This window comes from Dermacentor albipictus, chromosome 4, assembly GCF_038994185.2.
Source record: "Dermacentor albipictus isolate Rhodes 1998 colony chromosome 4, USDA_Dalb.pri_finalv2, whole genome shotgun sequence".
Taxonomy (NCBI): domain Eukaryota; kingdom Metazoa; phylum Arthropoda; class Arachnida; order Ixodida; family Ixodidae; genus Dermacentor; species Dermacentor albipictus.
In genome coordinates this window covers 55691529-55710791 of record NC_091824.1, presented here as the reverse complement: position 1 = coordinate 55710791, position 19263 = coordinate 55691529, and the positions used below count along the sequence as shown (strand labels likewise).

Genomic DNA, 19263 nt, shown 5'->3' with positions numbered 1-19263 from the left:
CATACCCGTACCAATAACGACTATTTCAATTGACAATTGAAACAGACAATTGAAACTTGGCTGAAATGTCCGCTCCAGTGGCGACAAAGTAATCTGCAACCGTGCGCTGGAGCGTGCCTTAAAACTGCAATCTTGTGCAAGTCAGGTGATGATTTTGTCACCCTATGCACCAGTTTATGGGGTTACGGCTTCCGTTTTCCCAAGCACGTGACTGAAATGGCAACTCTGACAGGCTCTTTTTCGCGCCCGTTTGCGGCGTTTTGGTTTGCTTCGCTGTTTTGTTTGTCGGAGCAGGCACAGAGATCGTCGAGAAATTTGTACCGCTGCACAAGTTTATTCTTCGCAATGGGAAAATCGGATGTGAAAAGGACGTCAAAAAGGAAGCGCGGTGGAGGCGGAGAAGCAGCGAACACGGAAGAACACGATGCCGCTGCGAATAACGAGCAAGAAACGTCAAAGAAACCAAAGTCTGAAGCCGGCGAGCAAGATGGAAGCGGAGACGCAAATAAGAAGCCGTGGAACTTAAAACTGTGCTCTTGGAACGTCAATGGAGTGCGTGCCTGGCTTGGGAAAGACGGACTTGAATACCTAAAGCGGGAGCAACCCGACGTCTTCGCCATCCAAGAAACCAAGTGCTCCGATTCGAAGTTGCCTCCGGAAGTTAAGAGCATCGACGGCTACCATTCGTACTTTTTAGCCGGAGACCAAGAGGGTTACTCCGGAGTTGGGCTTTTGTCGAAAATAAAACCGCTTGACGTAAAGTACGGAATCGGTGTGGAGAAACACGACAAAGAAGGAAGAGTGATAACAGCGGAGTTTGAAAAATTCTACCTCGTAGCCGTCTACGTACCAAACGCCGGAAAGAAGTTAGTGCGGTTGGATTACCGCATGGACTGGGACAAAGACTTTCGCGCCTATTTAAAGGAACTTGAGACCAAAAAGCCAGTCGTTCTTTGCGGTGACATGAACGTCGCGCATCAAGAGATCGATCTCGCCAACCCGAAAACAAACAAAAAGAACGCAGGCTTCACTCAAGAGGAACGCGACAGCTTTTCAACTCTGCTGGATAGTGGTTTCGTGGACTCGTTCAGACACCTCTACCCGGACAAGAAAGGAGCGTACACCTTTTGGACTTACATGATGAACGCCAGAGCAAAAAATGTCGGCTGGAGGCTGGACTACTTCATCCTATCCAAGGCTTTAGAGAGCAACATAAGTGACAGCCTAATTCACAGCGAGGTGATGGGGAGTGATCATTGCCCTGTTGTTCTGTTACTAAACGTTTGAGTCCAGCTTCAACTCCAGCCAAGCTGCTGCATATATTGTTCACTACTCTGTTTTCATTTTCAATTCAGTAGCACAGAATAAACCAAAATAAAACTGCAAAATTATTTCCTGAAGAAATCTGCCATCCTTATAAGTACACAATTGGCAACACAGCAGTGAGTACCATCACACACACACACATCATCAAATGGAATTTTTATTCAAAGGAAAATTCAACAAGGCTTTCTCTGAAATGAAAGTCGACTAGGGACTAGCCGGGAAAATGGCATTGTCTTAAAACAAGGTTTAGGAACTTGGGCTCATGTCAGTTGTCTTCACATTCGTGAATCACAGCTCCCATTGTCTCACTAGTTCCATGCAGGTCTCTCCTAGGTTATAAGATTAACAATTAATAAAAACAAAACTGGCAGCAGTTCACAAATGTATAACGCTCGGCACATTGTTACCTACCACAGTGCATAGGTTGCTTTGGTTTGGTCCTGACCTAGACGGGTAAATACAACGCAAGCGTACAGTTGTGTACAAACGTGCAGTCGTTAAACTAGTCTCAAAGTTGCTAATGTTGTCTGGGCAACAATTTATTTACACACAGATATTAAGTATAATTATATGTACACAAATAATAATAGTGAAGCAATTGAGGTAAAGCTGATCAAGCAAGGACACTCGGGCAGTTATGGTGCATAGCGTAGTATGTCCAAAGAAGTACGCATTTTGCAATATGCATATAAAACATTAGCAGGATGCTGGCTGGCGCAGAGAAAGAAAACATTAATAGTTGCTGAAATGCCAACGAGATCACGCACTGTTTGAAAATCACATTAAACTGCTTAGATGCAATCTGCTAGGCAGATTCGTAATATGTTAAATATAGTAATTCCTCATACGCAGCCAAATGGCACGCTCAAATGCAAAACAAAGCACATCCATGGCAGAGCCATTGTGGCTTTGGCCAATTCCGTGACTTGGGAGGGCTTGGCTACTTGATTACAGAAGTTGAGGGTGCAGTGATGAGAACAGGTGTTTACAGGGGCTTCTTCATGGCTTCCTCGATCCTCTGTGCTATGAATTTGGCCACGTCCATGTCCTTGATGTGGATTATCTTTCCAGTCTCCTTGGAGCCGAAAAGAGCCTTCTTCTTTGGCTCCTTCAGCAGGATCTTGATGCCTTGGCTTGTGACGGTTGGTGGTTCCTTCACTTCCTCCCAGGAATAGGTCCACTCCGCATTCCACTGGCCGAACACGTCACCTTTTAGCACAAACATCACCCGCCTGCACACAGACACAAAAAGAAGGTGCGCATTCAGACACAGGTGACAAAGAAGCACATCACAAACAAGCAGTATTTTTACACTTCTGTCCCCCTATACGAGGTAGTGAGAGAGATCCCTTCTCTGTTTGCATTAAATATAAAAGCATAATAATCTGCAAGTACAGAGAAAATTTATTTGAAAAAAGGTAGGGAGGTTAGCTTGAGCTAGCTTTCTCTGGCCTATTACCCTTGCACTGGGGATGGGGAAGGAAACTAACAGTGATGAAGCGTGCATATATGCAAGTCCAATACGTTGTGGCCTCTCTAAGGCTGTGCTGCGTGTCCAGCCCAGTGTTTCGTAGAAGGGCTAAAAACTTCCCTCATGATCACTATTGTGCAGCTCCTATCAGGCCAAAGAAACAAAACGACATCACTAAAGCAAGTAAGACAAGCAGTGACCTTCATCCATATGTACAGATAAACCTCAATATAACGAAGTTAGAAAAGTCAGCACTTTACTGCGTTGTAACAAAATTCTATCTTTTATGCAAGTAAGCACAGTTAGTGAAGTAATTTTCATACATGAAAGGGCCATAAGGCTCCCCAAATTATCACGCAATGAGAGAAAACGAATTCCAATGAGAACAAAATATACTATTTAATTTTGTTAATTTGAGAGTTGGTGACCAAATATATGGTTTCATGCTTTGTAGTCTGTATCTTCACATCGGCGGTACGAAGTGAAGCTTTCGCATCCACTCCATCACCATGGCTGATAGCATCGTTCACAGTGGGCTGACGCTATCTAAAGAGTGCAGGTAGAGAGGGTGCAAACGTTTTTTCTGCCTCTCACTTCAATACATCTCCCAAACTCGACATTATGCGACCTTCAGCAATACTCGTACAGGAAAACAGCACACATGAAGCCACAGCCATCTCGGCTTGCCCAAACTTTGCACCCACCGAAGATTTCCTCCAAGATAAGGTGCGCAGTTCTGTGACAGTGGCCTCTTTCCACTTTTGGTATGCTTCACCGCATCACCCGGCTGTATTGCGGCGAAGCTGACCAGTCAAGTTCGAATTATGCTGCAAAGGCCAATAAATTTTGAGCGCGAAATAACGGAGGTTTGGGACCACAGAAATGTACGGGTGTCGACCGGGACCTTTGGCTCGGATCCAATTAATTGGAACTGAGTTAATGGAAGTCTACTGCATTCTTTCAAAAATGTCTATGTTGTTTCCTGGACTGCTGTTTTCTAAGATTATATAATAAAACCGTCTTCGGCCGTCAATTATTGAATGATTTAGGCTTCGATAGCAGCTGCATGCTCATATCACATAGTACGCTTATAGTGCTTCAACAGAAGCAACTTTCAGTGAGTTTTTAACATTTCGTGGCTGCTAGTGGCTCTGCCCACACATAGCAGCGTAGCAGGCTTATGTTGGGAATTCATCTTGTTTAAACAGCTCAAAACACGACAAAGGACAGCAAAAAAGACAAGATGAAGACAACTGCGCTGTTTAAACAAGATAGAACACAAACTAGCCAAGTCTTGTACCCTACTGCAGTTTGCTATGTTGGGAACAAGGAATGCCACATAAAGGGTGGTGTGGCAGTAGATGTACACAGCAAGCCATTCTTGGGATGCACAGGCCCTGTGGGAGCAAGCAAGTCCATTACATAGGAGTGGCACCTAATGACATGTGCAGAAGACTTTGCTGTTGGCTCTGCCTTGAAGTTGCTCAGCAGTGGCTATAATTGGCCTTCTAGGGTTCTCACTCATCATGGCCTTCACCTTCCGGACAAATTCAACTGCCTGAATGGTGTCTGACCACTGGCAGTGTTTATTATGTATGAGCGTATATGCCCCACTTTGAAGATTTGTGATGTGGGTGTACAAAGCTCGGTGATAAAGGTTGGCACAGTGACAAGAATGAGGTCAGCGGTGCAGCTGTCATGGCGATTTACAGATGACCTAGATAAGAACAGGCAAGCTGTGCTGCAGATTACGTCATTGACACAGCTGGCACAGTGCAAATTCGCACAAGCAGCACAGTGTGGAGCCAATGACTTCAGTGCCCCACATAACTCAGCATTCGGAGAGGCACATAATCAGTTTTGTATTGGCGCTAGGAAAGAATGGTCCGTGCTTCATTGCTGTGAAGTAGTAAAGATGGACTGTGTCCCTTTTGCGATCTTTCAGCAGAACGGCGAGCTAGAAGGACCGAGCTGCAACAGAAGCGCCTTCTAGAACAAAGCGAGTCTACTGATCCCATTGTAGTTGCTAAATGCCAAGCCTGGGCCGAATGTGCTCAGTAATACAATCAAGGTAGGCACGACCAGGAGAGCCCTAAAGATCATCCAGCACGACTAGTGACAAGACGAACTTCCCGTCCTGCCCAGTACCGTGCCCAAGTGAACACGAAGTTGGCAGAGCAACGAGAGCAAAAAAATAAGATAAACAATAAGAGAATAATTAGATAAACGATGATGGCAGAAATGAGAGAAAGTACATATGCCCATGCAAAATACTGGTTCATTTTATGGAACGAGAGTCTTTTTTTTTCTTTTTGTCTCAGATGATAGTGGACTATAAACTGTTGTCTCGCCTCAAAAATAAAAAAATATTGTGACATTCAAGAAGCTGGCGATCTGCAAGTCACTGTGGTCTGTGTGTACGGCAACTAGGACAGCGCAGCGTGCGGCTTCCATCTCTTGTGTCAGATTGGAAGCTGATACCTTGGAATAAGTGTGATAGATGGTTGATGAAGGAATTGGTGAAGACAAAGCTAAGCACCAGGCAGAAGAACGAGAATGTCAATGTCCATGGCGGTTTGAAGCTGTGTCCTCAAATACCTCCCACACCCGGTATATGCTGGCTCTCTAATGTCTACAATGCCCTAACTTGATAGCACTCACAATATATCCAAAAAGAACAATAAAAATAACAAGTGGCACTGCGAGATGCTACCAAAGCAGTGAAATGCTTGGGAGCATCCACACACCTGTTTGTGACAAGCAAGATGTTCCGTCCTTCTTCGCAGATGCAAACGTGGGCAACATACACATCCGTCTCTGCATACTTTCCCTTGTCAACGTCCTGAAAACACCAGAAAGAAAGGTTTTTGTGATGCATCAAAAATACATTGCAAACAGTTTTCTTTCCAGTACTACCAGCTTCAGAAAGCACCTCATGTTGCATTTAGAACCACACTCCAAACAAAATCCTCTCCCCTCCCTGAGAGCACCTTCGAGGCCCTTGCCCCATGCACATAGGATGCATGGTATGTGTATGTGCAGAAGGGAACTGGAAGTACACTGCGCACATGCCCTTACTGTAGAAAAGAAAACGCCCATGCCTGAATTGGCATGGCATACAGCCCCATTGTTTTGTACACCATTCTTCACTTAGTTGCCTGGCGGAGATGATCACACCTCACAGGATGCCACGAGCTTTCATTGAGGGATCTCAGATTCTGCAGTACCATTCTCATAATTCATGTGGCCTGGTTTTGCATCACGACAACGGGGGGACGAGCTATCGAAAAGATGGATGTTGTGGTTCAACTGGTAGCAAACTCCGGCAAGTAAGGTTTGCAGATAAGCCAACATCTAGACAGGAAAAGTTGAGAGTGCGAACAGCGTGAGCAAAAACAGCACCTGAGAGTGTTGCAAAAGCTAGGCATAATCACCTGTAGGAGTCTATTGCCTTGCGCTTCCATGAGGTTGTAGGGCCTGATAATTCCGTCCGGTTTAATGAACCGCGCTGGACGAACAGGCCGGACTTCATCCACAAAATCTGTAGCCCTAAGCATGGACAAAGCAAGAGTAAATTACATTAGATGGGAGTCTTCATTGAAACCTTTGCTGAAACAATTACACTGCCTGAACATCTATTGCATGATCTTCATGCAATCAAACTTCCAAATACAGCAGAACCTCGTCAATGCGTTCCCGTTATGTACATTTTCCCAGTGCAAACGTTCGAAATCGAGGACACAAAAATTACCCAGTGGAGTTACGCTCATTTTTTACCGGTTTATATGTTCCCAGGAAACGCGATTTTTCGGCTGCAAAATTCAATACGTCGCCGAACTGCGATGGCATGATATGTTTCCCAGCCGCAACAGCCCATGTAAACAAGAAAATGCGCCAGGTGCACGCAATGGAAAACTGTATATAGCTGCCCACCGCAGCAGCTTCACTGTAATACGCGCCCGCCTGTCTCATGTGGAAATGCCGGCGGGCACTCAGTTTCTCATTTCGGTACCATCAAATCTACGGGGTCATCGCATGCAACATTCACAGCTATCACCACTAATCCTATTGCGACAAGCCTCTTCAACTATCTGTTTCACAGCGTGTGATGCATAGTGCCACTGGTAACGTGCTACATGCTTTTAGTAGGCGATAACCCAAACGCGCCGCCGTTCCCTCCTGCAGGCGGCGCGATGTGGGCGTCACATTTTGCTTTGGTGGCATCCGGCGTCAACCCGCCAGCTCAATTTCGTTTCGCTTTCCCATCGCCCTCAAAACACCACATAATAGGAAAACAACAAAATGCGTGTCGAGACACCGGAGCACCCCCAGCTCAACGCGCATTGGAGTCCCGTGCCGCAACGATCCATGCGATGCTTCACATAACGTAGATGTCAATAATCGTGAGTCTCAAATTTTTTTTGGTTACTTCAGACTGTATGTTTTCCCGGTTAGCACATATTTTCTGAAATGTACGAATGAGGTTCTGCTATATTTACTCTGTCCCTTTTTTTGTCGCTTATAATTATGCCATAAACAGACTAAGATTGAACCTCGATATGATGAATTGTAATATATAGCAAAGTAAACCCAAGATGTTTCTTGCGAACATCAGCATGTACTATACTTAACGATCATCAATAAGAGTTGCAACACAGTGAACACCTGCCACTTGTTCTTTAACCAAGAAAAATGACAGGTGCCATTTTGTGAATGGGTCAATACAGTAATTGGACTGGCGTTTAGTTCGCCAAATATTAGCGCATCGGCACTGCCAAGCAGACTCCAAGCCCCTTTGATAGCAGGCTCCCATGCTGCAACTCATATAGAGCACGACAGTCCCTATGCTTTGTGGGGATCGCACGCGCATCCCGATATCTCCGGAGCGGCCACGCGGTTATCACGCGATAATCACGTGCTCGCTCGCGGAGGGTAGCGGGGAGAGGGCACCTTCGCTGCTCCCGCTGCTCTTCGCGCCTGGCTGCGACGCTGCAGCCAAGGCACCCCGTTCCCTCCTTTCCCTTTCTTGGAACCGGGGAGACTCCTCTCCGCCGCTCGGGGAAGAAGCGCTATTCCCCCGATGCACGTTTGTCTCACGGCGGAAGAGCTTGCAAGAGGCCGCATCTCAAATCAGCCGCTGAGACCGCCGCACGCCGTCCCCCTGTTGCGCCCGGCCTTTGTGTGCGACTCACCGCCCCAGGGCCCGAGCGCGGAACCACTTTGGGTGAGCTGAACTCTTATCAGCCTCTTTTGTGGTTCCCATATTGTGCGGTTTGTTTCACCCCAGACATGCGGAATGCTCCGCCGCTGTGGTTGTGTTTTGTGTTGTATTTGTATGTGTTGTGGCTGTTGTTGCCTGTTGGAATCTTTGTACTCTAAGGTGAATAAACACCTTAGGTCGAGACTCACCCTGTCCCCCCTGGCCTGAACCCACCGTGGTCGCAACTCACTGCGAACCGCGGGTTAGGGGTCACAGCTCTGACTGCTAGGGCTGCTGCGAAAGTGCTAGGGAGCGACTGCCGCTCCGCCGGCGCTGTGCGATCCAGAGAAGGGTCAGGTGCGCATGCGCGAGCCTGAGTAATACCCCTATAGCTTATAAGGAATCTCAAATAAAGATATTTTTGTTTCAGATGCAATGTATTTATAACGGAGGTGGACTGTACACTGAAAGGACATCACTGAGGAAGTCTTTCAGATCTTTTAGTTTGACATAATAGGGGAGATCTTTCAGTTTGACATAATAGCAGAAGGAGACACATCGCTGTTAGCATAGTAAGCAGGAGTGCCTCTTCCCTTCAAAACTTCCAGCACAAGATACTGCTGAGGTGCTGTCATCAGAGTAGCCTGCTATCATGAGAAAATTTTGATGTATACTAGCTGCAGCAACTGAAAAGGATCCGTTCAGTCAAGAACACCCACCTCTTGACAGCATCGAAGGAGCCACTGGCGAAATCCACAACTCCACCAGTGGGCCTGGCCACTGCGCCAATGAGGCCCTTGCCGACTCCTTTGAAGAAGCCGCTGATGCCTTCCTCCCTGGCACCAGCCATTGGCTTGGTAAATATGCCAGTCATGCCTTCATAGACGCCCTGCACAGTCAAGATTTAAAAAAGTGTCACAGTCAAGCCCAGGCGTAACGTAGAGGCTCTGCTAAAAGTAGCAATTTTTTTTTTTAGTCCTGACAACATGGAAGCTAAAAAAGTGTGGCAACAAAGGCATTTACTAGAACTCGAATACTTACAAACTGAGAGGTCTACATAGTTCTGTGTGTACAGCAGGGATCATTATGAAAGGGAGTACCTCTTATTATCTTACATAATCAAAACCATGAAAAAAAATTGCTCCTGTTTGAGCACTGAAAAAGAGAGAATAAAAAAGTGCAGGTTCTTCAATGCTGGCATTGCTTAGCAGATGCTATCAAGCGTAGTTTGAAATTATAATTATAAGGTAATAAATAGTATTGTCGCTTGAGCACTAATTGTGTGTCCCCTTCCATACTGACACAGCATGTACTTCCTGACATTGCTTTTGAATATATCTTTTAGTGCTGCTAACACAGCTATACTAGTCTCATGATAAAAGAATGCAGCTACATATGTAACTCAAAGACAATTATTTACAATCAGAACAAATTGAGAAGCGAACAGGAAATAACTTATCAGAATGCCTGTTATACATAATTATACATGGAAGTACAATGTGTAATCACTCTGTAGCCACTTTCTGAGCATGATGATGATATGTGGTGTTTAATGGCGCAAGGGCCAGGTTTGGCCAAAGAGCGCCATGAGAAGTGGTGATGTTGACGATGTATTATGGAGATGTGACTTGGCTGTAAAGTGGCCTAAAAATTGTCGCTGTAAAGTGCGTAAAATCTACGTGCTATAAAATTATGGCGATGACTAATGACGAATACTATGAACACTAGAATGTATTGGGAAAAATGATGCAATGTACAAAATATGTGAGATGCTAAAATTTTCTAAGGGCACCACTGCCTCGTCAAAACCCTTGAACCCAAGGGACGAGAGGCATGTGCTATTCGAAACAACTATCACAGCGCTATCCTCTATAGAGAGGAGGCGCTACGAACGTATGGGCTAGGTACATGTAATACAACATCTTTCAGAAAACCTAGGACAGTGCTGGTGTCAAAGAGCGGTTCTGCACCGAGTAACATAACAGGATGAAGGGGGATGTGCTGCCGGTATGCTAGGGGAAAATGCTTCTTTCTTTCATATTCGGCTTCCCGACACTCCAGCAGGACGTGGAGGACGGTCAGCCTCTCCCCGCATCTACCGCAGGTTGGAGGCTCGTTTCCAGTGAGTAAAAAGTTGTGCGTGCCAAATGTGTGTCCTATTCTTAGGCGACAGAATAGGACATCTGTCCGGCGTGACTTTGTTATAGGAGGCCAGAAACCTAATTTTGGCTTTATTACATGCAACTTATTATTTGTTTCCAGGTCCCACAATCGTTGCCAGTAGTTTGATGATGTGTGGTTTTTTGTGGCGCAAGGGCCAGGTTTGGCCAAAGAGCGCCATGACAAGTGGTAATGTTGACGATGTATTATGGAAGATGTGACTTGGCTGTAAAGTGGCCTAAAAATATTCGCTGTAAAGTACGTAAAATTAACTTGTTATAAAATTATGGCGATGACAGATGACGAATACTATGAACACTAAAATCCATCGTGAAAGAATGATGCAGAATAGAAAATATATGAGATGGTAAAAATTGCCTGGAGCACTGTTGCCTCGCCAGAGCCCTTGAAACAAGGGCCTAGAGGCACGTGCTACACGAAAGAACTATCGCAGCGCCATCCTCTGAAGAGAGGAGACGCTACGAACATGTTGGGCTAACAACATGCAACACAACATCTTTCAGATAACTTAGGACTGCGTTAGTGTCGAAGAGCGGTTCTGGGCCGAGTAACATTACAGGATGAAGGGGAATATGCTGCCGGTATGCTAACGGAAAATGTTTCTTTCTGTCAGATTCGGCTTTCCGACACTCCAGGAGGACATGGAGGACGGTCAGCCTCTCCCCGCATCTACCGCAGGTTGGAGGATCATTTTCAGTGAGTAAGAAGTTGTGTGTACCAAATGTGTGTCCTATTCTGAGGCGACAGAATAGGACATCTGTTCGCCGTGATTTTGTTACGGAGGGCCAAGAACCTAACTGTGGCTTTATCACGTGCAGTTTGTTATTTACTTCTGCGTCCCACTTACGTTGCCAGAGCATGAAGTACTGTAGTTCCAACGTTTATGTTTTGGAATGAGAATTGTTCTAAGCACTGTTATCAACGTAGGTGGACTTTTAAGTGAAACAATGCATTGGAGTATTCCAGAATTGTTTGTATTTGAATTTAAGCTGATAGTGACAGACAATTGCCACTACTAATTTTCCATTTCGCAGTGTGTGTGTATGCACTTTGGTGCTACTCATTGCTGCGTAAATTCACCATAATGTCCCTCTTTCTTGTGTGAGCTTGTGCAACATGCTGTTTAGAGCAAGTTCTTGTATGCCACCAAGTGTCAGTGACTGTGAGGGTGCAGCAGTGATGTTTCAGGCTGTGCTAAGAAATTCCCTCCTATAAGGATATCATTCCCAATCTGCGATGCTTCTTTACCAGCAAGTGCCTGAAAAGCCCATAAATTCACAGCACATTTTTCTGCAGCTAGTAATTTATACATTTTCTTGTGCTTTCGTAGGCAAGGTTGCAAGCCTGCATACAAGCACTTTTACTGCTTGAAAATGTTTTGTTGTGCTGATTTTAATGATCAGACCTAGCAAGCCTAGCACCAACGTTTTATTTGCCTGTAGTTTTTTTTTTTAAATAAAATAAGGCATTTAGTACGAATGCTTGCCCAGCTAGGCAGAAACGATGAGCCATCACTGCGTTTATTAATTAAGAAAGAGTTCATTAACGAATGCTACGGAACTGGTGCCGCCCCGTTGCCAGCACAGCAGCCTCCAGCTCCTATGCACGCTATACTTGTTCTGTTAACTATATGTCAGCATGTCGCAATGGCAGTCTGCCTGTCAATATCCCCATTGCAAACTGTCCCAAATGTCAAACGCACGTTAGCTACTTATTACTTAACACATATAAAGCCATCAAGACAACAAGTTTGTCATCCATTGTGAGCCATAGCAAAGAAAGTATGAATTATGGTTTACAAATAATTCCTTCAACACAGCAATTTCCCTCATTCCTCTTACCATTTCCCAAATATTCTCTGTATTTGTACAAATATTACTTCTTCGCTCAAATACGACAAAATAAATCTATCCGAAAGGAAGACCTTTCTGCATGGAATATATCTGCTGTGTAGCACATTCTATGCTTCCTTCTGGCTGTGCTATGTCTTTCTTAGTGAGTTATCACCATTGGGTATGTTTCTAGCCTTTATCGTGGGCCAATCCCAGAAGTATTGCAGTATAGAAATGCGGACCAATCCCAAAGGTAGTGCAGTCTAAAAATGTGGACCGATCCCGAAGATAGTGCAGGAAAAAAGAAATTTAGCAGCCCAACACTACTCCTACTCCCCTCCTGCAAGGAGTGATGCAACAGAATGCCATGTGCAGTGACTCCGCCTCATCCTCACCCTCAACTTGCTCAGGAAGAAAAAAAAAGCCACCAATGCAGCCTGTGTTGGAGCACTGAAGTGGCCGTACCATTAGTGCATCGATGAGAATGTGCAGTCGGACACTGGCATCGGTGCTGAGTCATCATTAAGAGCAGTCGGCAACGCGGTTTGCATCGCAGCCCCAAAGTGGCTGTATGACAATCCAGCTGGTGGAATGCACAGCTGGCATTGGTAGAGGTGGTAGTAGTGGAGACTAGAAGTGCTAAGCTTGGAGCAATAGTGAAGTGCTTTAAAAGTCTTGCATAGATTTCGGGCAGTAGCAAAACAGGCACCCTAGTACTTCTGAAAGATATGAGGGCTGCCTTATACTTACAGCTTCACTGTCCTTGCTGTAAGAGTTACTCAGATTGGCATGAGTTAATCAGATTGGCATACATCTGCAAAAGACTTTTTCATCGCACTCCTTTGCTAGCCACTAGCTGAACCACGGATAATGTGGATTGCATTGCATGCCGTCTGCTATTACACTACGTGTTTACATGTGCATGTACGGGCATGAATATCTTTAAAGACTGTTTCTTACGTGGTTGTATAGCAGTCGTAAATGCTAATGTGCATTTTTTGACAGCGTACAGAAGCATTTAGCCTCGTGCTGTTGTCTTTGCGCTGTAGTAAGATCAGCGACTGCCCATGTTGAGCATACAATTCACTACTGTCGCACCTTCCTCTTGCCACAAGCTTCAAGTACATCACAAAAAAGTATTTTACTTTGTTTTGAACAAATAAAGTGGTAGCAGCGAGATGTGCTTGCGGTGCTTCAGTAATTTGTAAAGTAGTATTTATCACTCCGCTATCTCTGTGGTATCACGAAACATGAACGGTGTGACACGAACATCACCCAGCAGTAGAAAAAAAAATTTATAAGCATGCGCTTGTATAATATTGCATCATAGACTTTATAACAATTGCATTATAACTGAAATAACTGCACGACCCTTGCTTAGTCGTCGTTCAACCAGGGTTGGTGTTCTAATATGTGGTCCTGATGCCACTACAGTGAAATCATTTTGCATCATAAGTTAATTGTGGGCTTTTTTACTTTGATTCGATGCTACAAAATTAAAGCTAAAATAGGGTACTGTATGACCATCATGTGTGACAAGGCACTCTCTAGACACAGGAAGTCATAACACTAAGTTGAAATGCTGTTATAATAATTTCATTTCGCTCTTCATCGTGGCATTGTTAGCTTGATGGAAGCCAGTGGCCATTATTAGCTGCAATAAAACAAACTAACGATTTCAGCTCCTCACATAACTACAACTTTGTCACGTTCCTGTCATGTAAGGGCGATGAAATAATGCTGCCTGAAGAAACCTGATGGTCCCACTAACATACTGTCACTTACAGTGGCATAGCTTGCTTAATTGAACTCATTAACTGTTTGCATTTCACAGCAAAACAAAAAATAACTGGAGATGTATACATACAATTGGTGATGTATAGTGCCAATTAACTTTCTACTTTACCTTCACTGTGCAGGAATACACACTTTTTGAACTACTGCAAAGTTCCCAGAAACGGAGGTTTCAGTGAACTTGCAGAGCAATATTAACAGAGTAGGCAGAACGCAAGCGAAACATATGTAAAAAGCACCAAGAAAGTGCCCAAACAGCAAATGTGTGGCTAAATGCCAGCCCCCTCTTGAATTACAGTTTGTGCTTTTTTCAAATAAATAGAAACGTTCTCAGCATTTTGTGAAAAATTTGCCACTGGGGGGCAATATAAGAGTTCTCTGCAGCCAGCATATTTAATTGCCAGAAAACCGAGACAAATTCTTCACACGGGTATACACTGCTGTGTACATTTCAGTGCACGTCGTCGACCGCCTAGCGACACTAATGTGGTGACGATGCTGCCCCCTGTAGTTCAATCTCATGGCAAATAGCAGCGTACATGTATTCTAACTACAGGCCGAACTACAACTGTGTGCTAGACTGCCAAATAGACAAGTGCAGCCAATACTGTAGCCATTCAATTTCATGCATATATTCATTGCAAATGCCCCTTCATCATGATGCCAGAGAACAACCAAGATAACCTTCTTGGTTCCTTTCTTTTGTCATCACAACTTAGAACTGTACTTTGTGGGGAGCACACGCACCCATCTTCCCCGGCGCCGTCGCGTCGAGAGCCGGCATAGACAGGGAAGAGGCGCACTATGCCCTCTCCCGATTCTCCCTCGCTCTCGCGACGCACGCGCGCTCTTCCGACCCGACTCGCGGGCGGGTAGCTGACGGGCGAGGAGGGCATTCCCCTTGGCCAGGTAAAAAGGTACAAAACAGCGCGACCGGGAGAGACCCTCTCTCTCTGAGGCCGGACCCCTAACCTGCCGGACTGGAGTACCAGCCACAACCCGTGAGTGACCACGTTGCCCGACTATCCTGGGCAACGAGGCCAGCCTATTTACTACTATTACTGAGAGGACGTCCCTCTGCGAGTGTTCGCTATTGCTAATAGCAATAAACGTTATTACCGTTGACATGCCTTATTCGTTCAAACCCGGAGTAGCCGCGATTCTCGCACTACGGGTTGGGAGTTGTTACGACTTTGCACCGCTGCCACCACTGTTACGACTTTGCACCGCTGCCACCACTATTCCGACTTTGAGGTGGTCCCGTAGCGCTCGTCACCCGTTTCGTGACAGAGCGTTGGTAGCGAAGACTCCGAATCAGGCGTCGGTGAGAATAACGAAAGGGACTTTATACATTATATACAGGTCATTATACAGGACAAGATCGGATCGGCACGGGGGCCGAGAGCTCACAGCAAACGCGACTGTTCCCGCATGGCGACGTCCGGCGAAAACGCGTGACACATCTCACTCCACTCGAGAGCGGCACTCAGCTCCCGGTGGGTCGGCGGATCCTGTTTTCCAGGCGGCTGCGTCGGGCCTTATATTGCCCCGAGAAACCATTGTCACTCAAACGGCCCAATACAAAGCCAGCACTCGACGACCGTCCAAGAGGTCCAACCAGCGACCGTGCTGGCCACCCGGTTTAAAGTTGCCGCGCGCGGTGATCTCCAGGCAAAGGGAGGTGCGGCGCCGGGCTGTCTAGAACTTGGCTGCACGTTTGGACATGTCGCTCGCCGAGGCTTCTCCGCAGGACACCGCTGCCTGATGGCTCAGCATCTTGACTTGTCAAGGGAGAATTAGGGCGCTGTGCCTTTTGGCGCAGCCCCGGGTTTGTCCAAAGGGTGCTTGCAGGATAAATTCTGCATCTTGTAGATTCGGAATCCGGGCTGGTGGTAATGGCACAACAGAGTACCACGAAGCGACTGCGTGGGGCTAGATCCGGAGCTCACCTTCAGCCCTAGCCGCACGCAGAGTGGAACCCCCACAACTTACAGAAACTAAATAAGCGTGAAAGGACAAGCGCAGCCTCACACCAATGGCACTGACTAAGAAAGCCCTCCAACCTCGTTCTCCTGTAGGTCCTTGTAGCCACCTATGGCACACCCCAGGAGGGCAATATCGTGTAAACAATTTTTTGCACGCACAGAAGCGCTTGACGCAAAAAAAAAAAAAAGAGGCCACAAGCAACACTGACCATGACCAGGTCCCTTCCGCCCTGGGCAAAACCCTCTGCAATGTCGTTGGGGCGGCGGTTCTGTTCCAGCCTTCGGCGACGCTGGTACTCGTCGTCCATGGTCAGGGCTGCAATGCCCTTTCCAAGAGTGCCTGTGATTCGGGACACTGCCCCGGCAGCACCACCTACACAGAAACAACAATCAGGCAAACAACACAAGCGGGCAAACTTATTTGATATGTAGCTGCCTAAGTGATGCGTGCAATGCAAGCACACTTCGATGAGAGGTTCCCAAGCTGTACTTTGCAGGACTCAACAATCTCACATGAAGTATTTGCTGGCAAAAAAATCGATGTCTGCATTCTCAAATGTCCTATTTGCACTAACTACTAAAATTCATAAAGCAGGAAACACACTTCTTTTTTCCAATGTTACCTCTGTGAGACGCTTGCTAAGGATGTGGTGGTGAACTAACAACACTGAAAAAATAAAAATATTGCAGTGTCTTTACAAGGACATGATAATGCGAGAAGCACTGAAAATATTACCATGGAGTGCTACGTTGTTGCAGCATGTTAGAACAAAAATGCAGAAAAATTGCAAGCACCAAATTTGAATGTTCCAACTAGTAGTTAAGGTGGACCTAACCATCACAACTAGCAATGGCGTGTGGCTCACCAACGGTGTGTCCGATGAGGCTGCGAACGCCGGTGGCAAGACCTTCAGCAAATTCCTCGGGACCCTGAATGGCGCCCTGCAGTGGCTCGTAGAAGAAGTCTCCGACGCCGGTAGTGAATCCCGTCAGCAAGCCGACAGGGTTGCCTATCACATCCAGCCCCAGCACCAACACATAGATCTGCTTCAAGGTCTGCCAGGTGTGTGCAAAGAAATACAAAATGCAATGCATGAAGCGTACTCAAACTTGCGTACTCAAACTATTCTGCATGCTCAAACTTGTAACAGTGCAATTGGGATGGGACAGCAGCAGAATGGGCCAACACAAATGAGGCACTGACTTTCAAAAGTGGTAAGAAAAAAAAACAGGACAATGACACTTTTTTTTATAGTTTGCTGAAAGCATGTATGTGCAAAAAAATTTTTTTTGTGAGAATGTAATAGACAGTGCGTTTATGTGTAAGTGTCCCTCGTAATATATGAATTCCCATCCAAGTGCATTCCATCCCGTTGGCTGGCAATGGAGGTGGCCGGGAATTGAACCTGTGACCTTGTGCTTAGCAGCAGAATGCCCTAGCAACTGGGCTACCGTAGCCTGGTCATGGTAAAATCGCTTTTGTCAAAATTTGTGCTCTCAGTTGACAGACAGTGCTAATGTTGTCCACCTCAATCTTTCATCCCTCTGTCCATTGTCCACTTGCTCAACTGCAGATTTAGATAAGGCACTGTAACCCAGTGTGTGCTAATTTAGTAGAGTCAAAGCATATAAGCATGCTATTTTTTGCCAATTATAAATCCAAATTATTGATGAAAAAAAAAATTCTTAAGGGCTCCAAAGTTAACAACCAGCCATTGTGGACAAACAGCTACAAATCGATAGCAAACTTATTTCAGCATCAGTCTGTTTCCCCAAGCTGTCATTTCAATCCAAGCTCATCTTTGGATTAGAAGAGCGGACAATAAGATCACGTTTATGTGGCAAAATAGAGCCATTCACCAAAAATCCAACAGCAGAGAGCCAGAGCTATGCATGGCCGAATTATTCGTACCTTAACAACACGCACTATACTTGCAGAAGCACGCTAGTTTAATTGTGCTGACTATTATTATGTCTCAGTGATATGAAAAACCTCGCACAATATCACAATATATATATATATATATATATATATATATATATATATATATATATATATATATATATATATATATATATATATATATATATATATATAGACACGCACACACACACACATCTGCTTGTTACACACATATACACATGCCCATACATATTCAAAAGGAAGAGCAAAATGTGTGCAGTGTTCTGTACAGACACTAGTGCAAACACAATAGACAACGCGTTATGTACAAAGGTATGATACACATGTGAAAAACCACTAGCACAATGTGCCTACCTGACGGAAGTAGTGATTGGAGGCCTCATTTATCAACTGGTGCATGGTCAAGTAGGTGTTGCTCTTCTCAAAGTAGTCCAGCCTGGGGCATAAGAAACACAAGGTTAGTACATGCCATGTTGCAAATGCCACATATTGGGAGATCTCGCACACAAAGTTAGACATAAAGATTGCAAAGTTGAACCATCTGCATCTTTTTTCTTTACCTTTGCCTTCCCACGATTCCTTTCACGTTGACTAATCTGACCACACCCCGAGTGCATCTACGTAAATTCTGCTAGCATCACAATGTCTGAGGTCTTTGCCACTTTTCCACTAGTTTACGTTACTCTTAGCTTCAACGCTGCCATAAAGAGAATACTGAGCCTAGTCACATTGAGGGCAGCACTAATAGCTTATTTTGATGGTATTTTAGCATGTGTTATATCTCGCTTCCGAGGACTAACCTTCTTGCTTGACAAATTAGTTTGCAAAAAGGCAGCACCACTGAATCTGTTGTTTGAAAAAGTGCTTCCAAGCTACATACTATTTCCTTCTACAAGAACTACAACAGTAGACAGCCTTTGCCTAAATGCAGAAAAGCAAAGCTCACTTCAAGATCAGTTCGCTAAGCTCTAAGCGTAAGAACAACAGAAAGTGCTAGCCAGTGCCAAAAGTAACATGCAAAGTCCGACTCACTTGAGCACAACATCCTGTATCTCTGTGAAGGTAACTCCGAAGCTCTGCAGCAAAAGGTTAAACAGGCTCCCACTGCTGTTTTTGCTGTCGGCTGAGAGTGAAAAGCTCAAGTGAAGCTGTAAAAACCAAAAAAAATGTTTCCATGTAAACAGGCAGAACAGTAGCAAGTTGTCATTACATGAGGTGTACATGCAACAGCACTGTCCTGGCCACTTAAATAAAGGAGCACACAGACATGACTTGGGGTCCATCAGAGTTGAACAGGCCCTCCCCAATGTTTCATACACCTTTGTCAGTCTGAGGTACACCTAGGGCACTTTCACAAAATAAACATCAAAAAGTGCAGAAGTGCCAATCAAAAAGCAGCAGCACTTCGCAATAAAAAAACACCACTGATTTGTTCTTCATAGGATTACAGAATATAGAACCTAAGAGCATGAAAAATTTACAGAATAGAAAATCAACAAAAAGAATAAGAAGGCATCATGCTATCTTAACTTCAAAACAGTTTACTTAAA

The 19263-nt window shown here is 45.1% G+C and overlaps 2 protein-coding genes across 3 annotated transcripts in view; one reads left to right on the top strand and one right to left on the bottom strand.

Annotated features, from left to right (window-relative positions):
- Positions 1-216: 216 nt before the first annotated feature.
- On the top strand, positions 217-1409 carry LOC139059087 (exodeoxyribonuclease-like). The gene has a single exon (XM_070536986.1). The coding sequence runs from the start codon at positions 217-219 to the stop codon at positions 1285-1287; it is 1071 nt and encodes a 356-aa protein (XP_070393087.1). The 3' UTR covers positions 1288-1409.
- Positions 1410-1463: 54 nt separating this feature from the next.
- Vps13 (vacuolar protein sorting 13C) overlaps positions 1464-19263 on the bottom strand; it is a 240439-nt gene continuing 222639 nt past the window's right edge. For both annotated transcript variants that reach the window (XM_070536982.1, XM_070536983.1), the window contains 8 exons: positions 18746-18861; positions 18068-18149; positions 16656-16845; positions 15999-16162; positions 8717-8886; positions 6232-6346; positions 5545-5639; positions 1464-2558 (listed from right to left, as the gene is read on the bottom strand). In XM_070536982.1, the coding sequence (XP_070393083.1) occupies positions 2312-2558; positions 5545-5639; positions 6232-6346; positions 8717-8886; positions 15999-16162; positions 16656-16845; positions 18068-18149; positions 18746-18861 (1179 nt within the window). In that variant the 3' untranslated portion in view covers positions 1464-2311. The remainder of the gene's footprint in view (positions 2559-5544; positions 5640-6231; positions 6347-8716; positions 8887-15998; positions 16163-16655; positions 16846-18067; positions 18150-18745; positions 18862-19263) is intronic.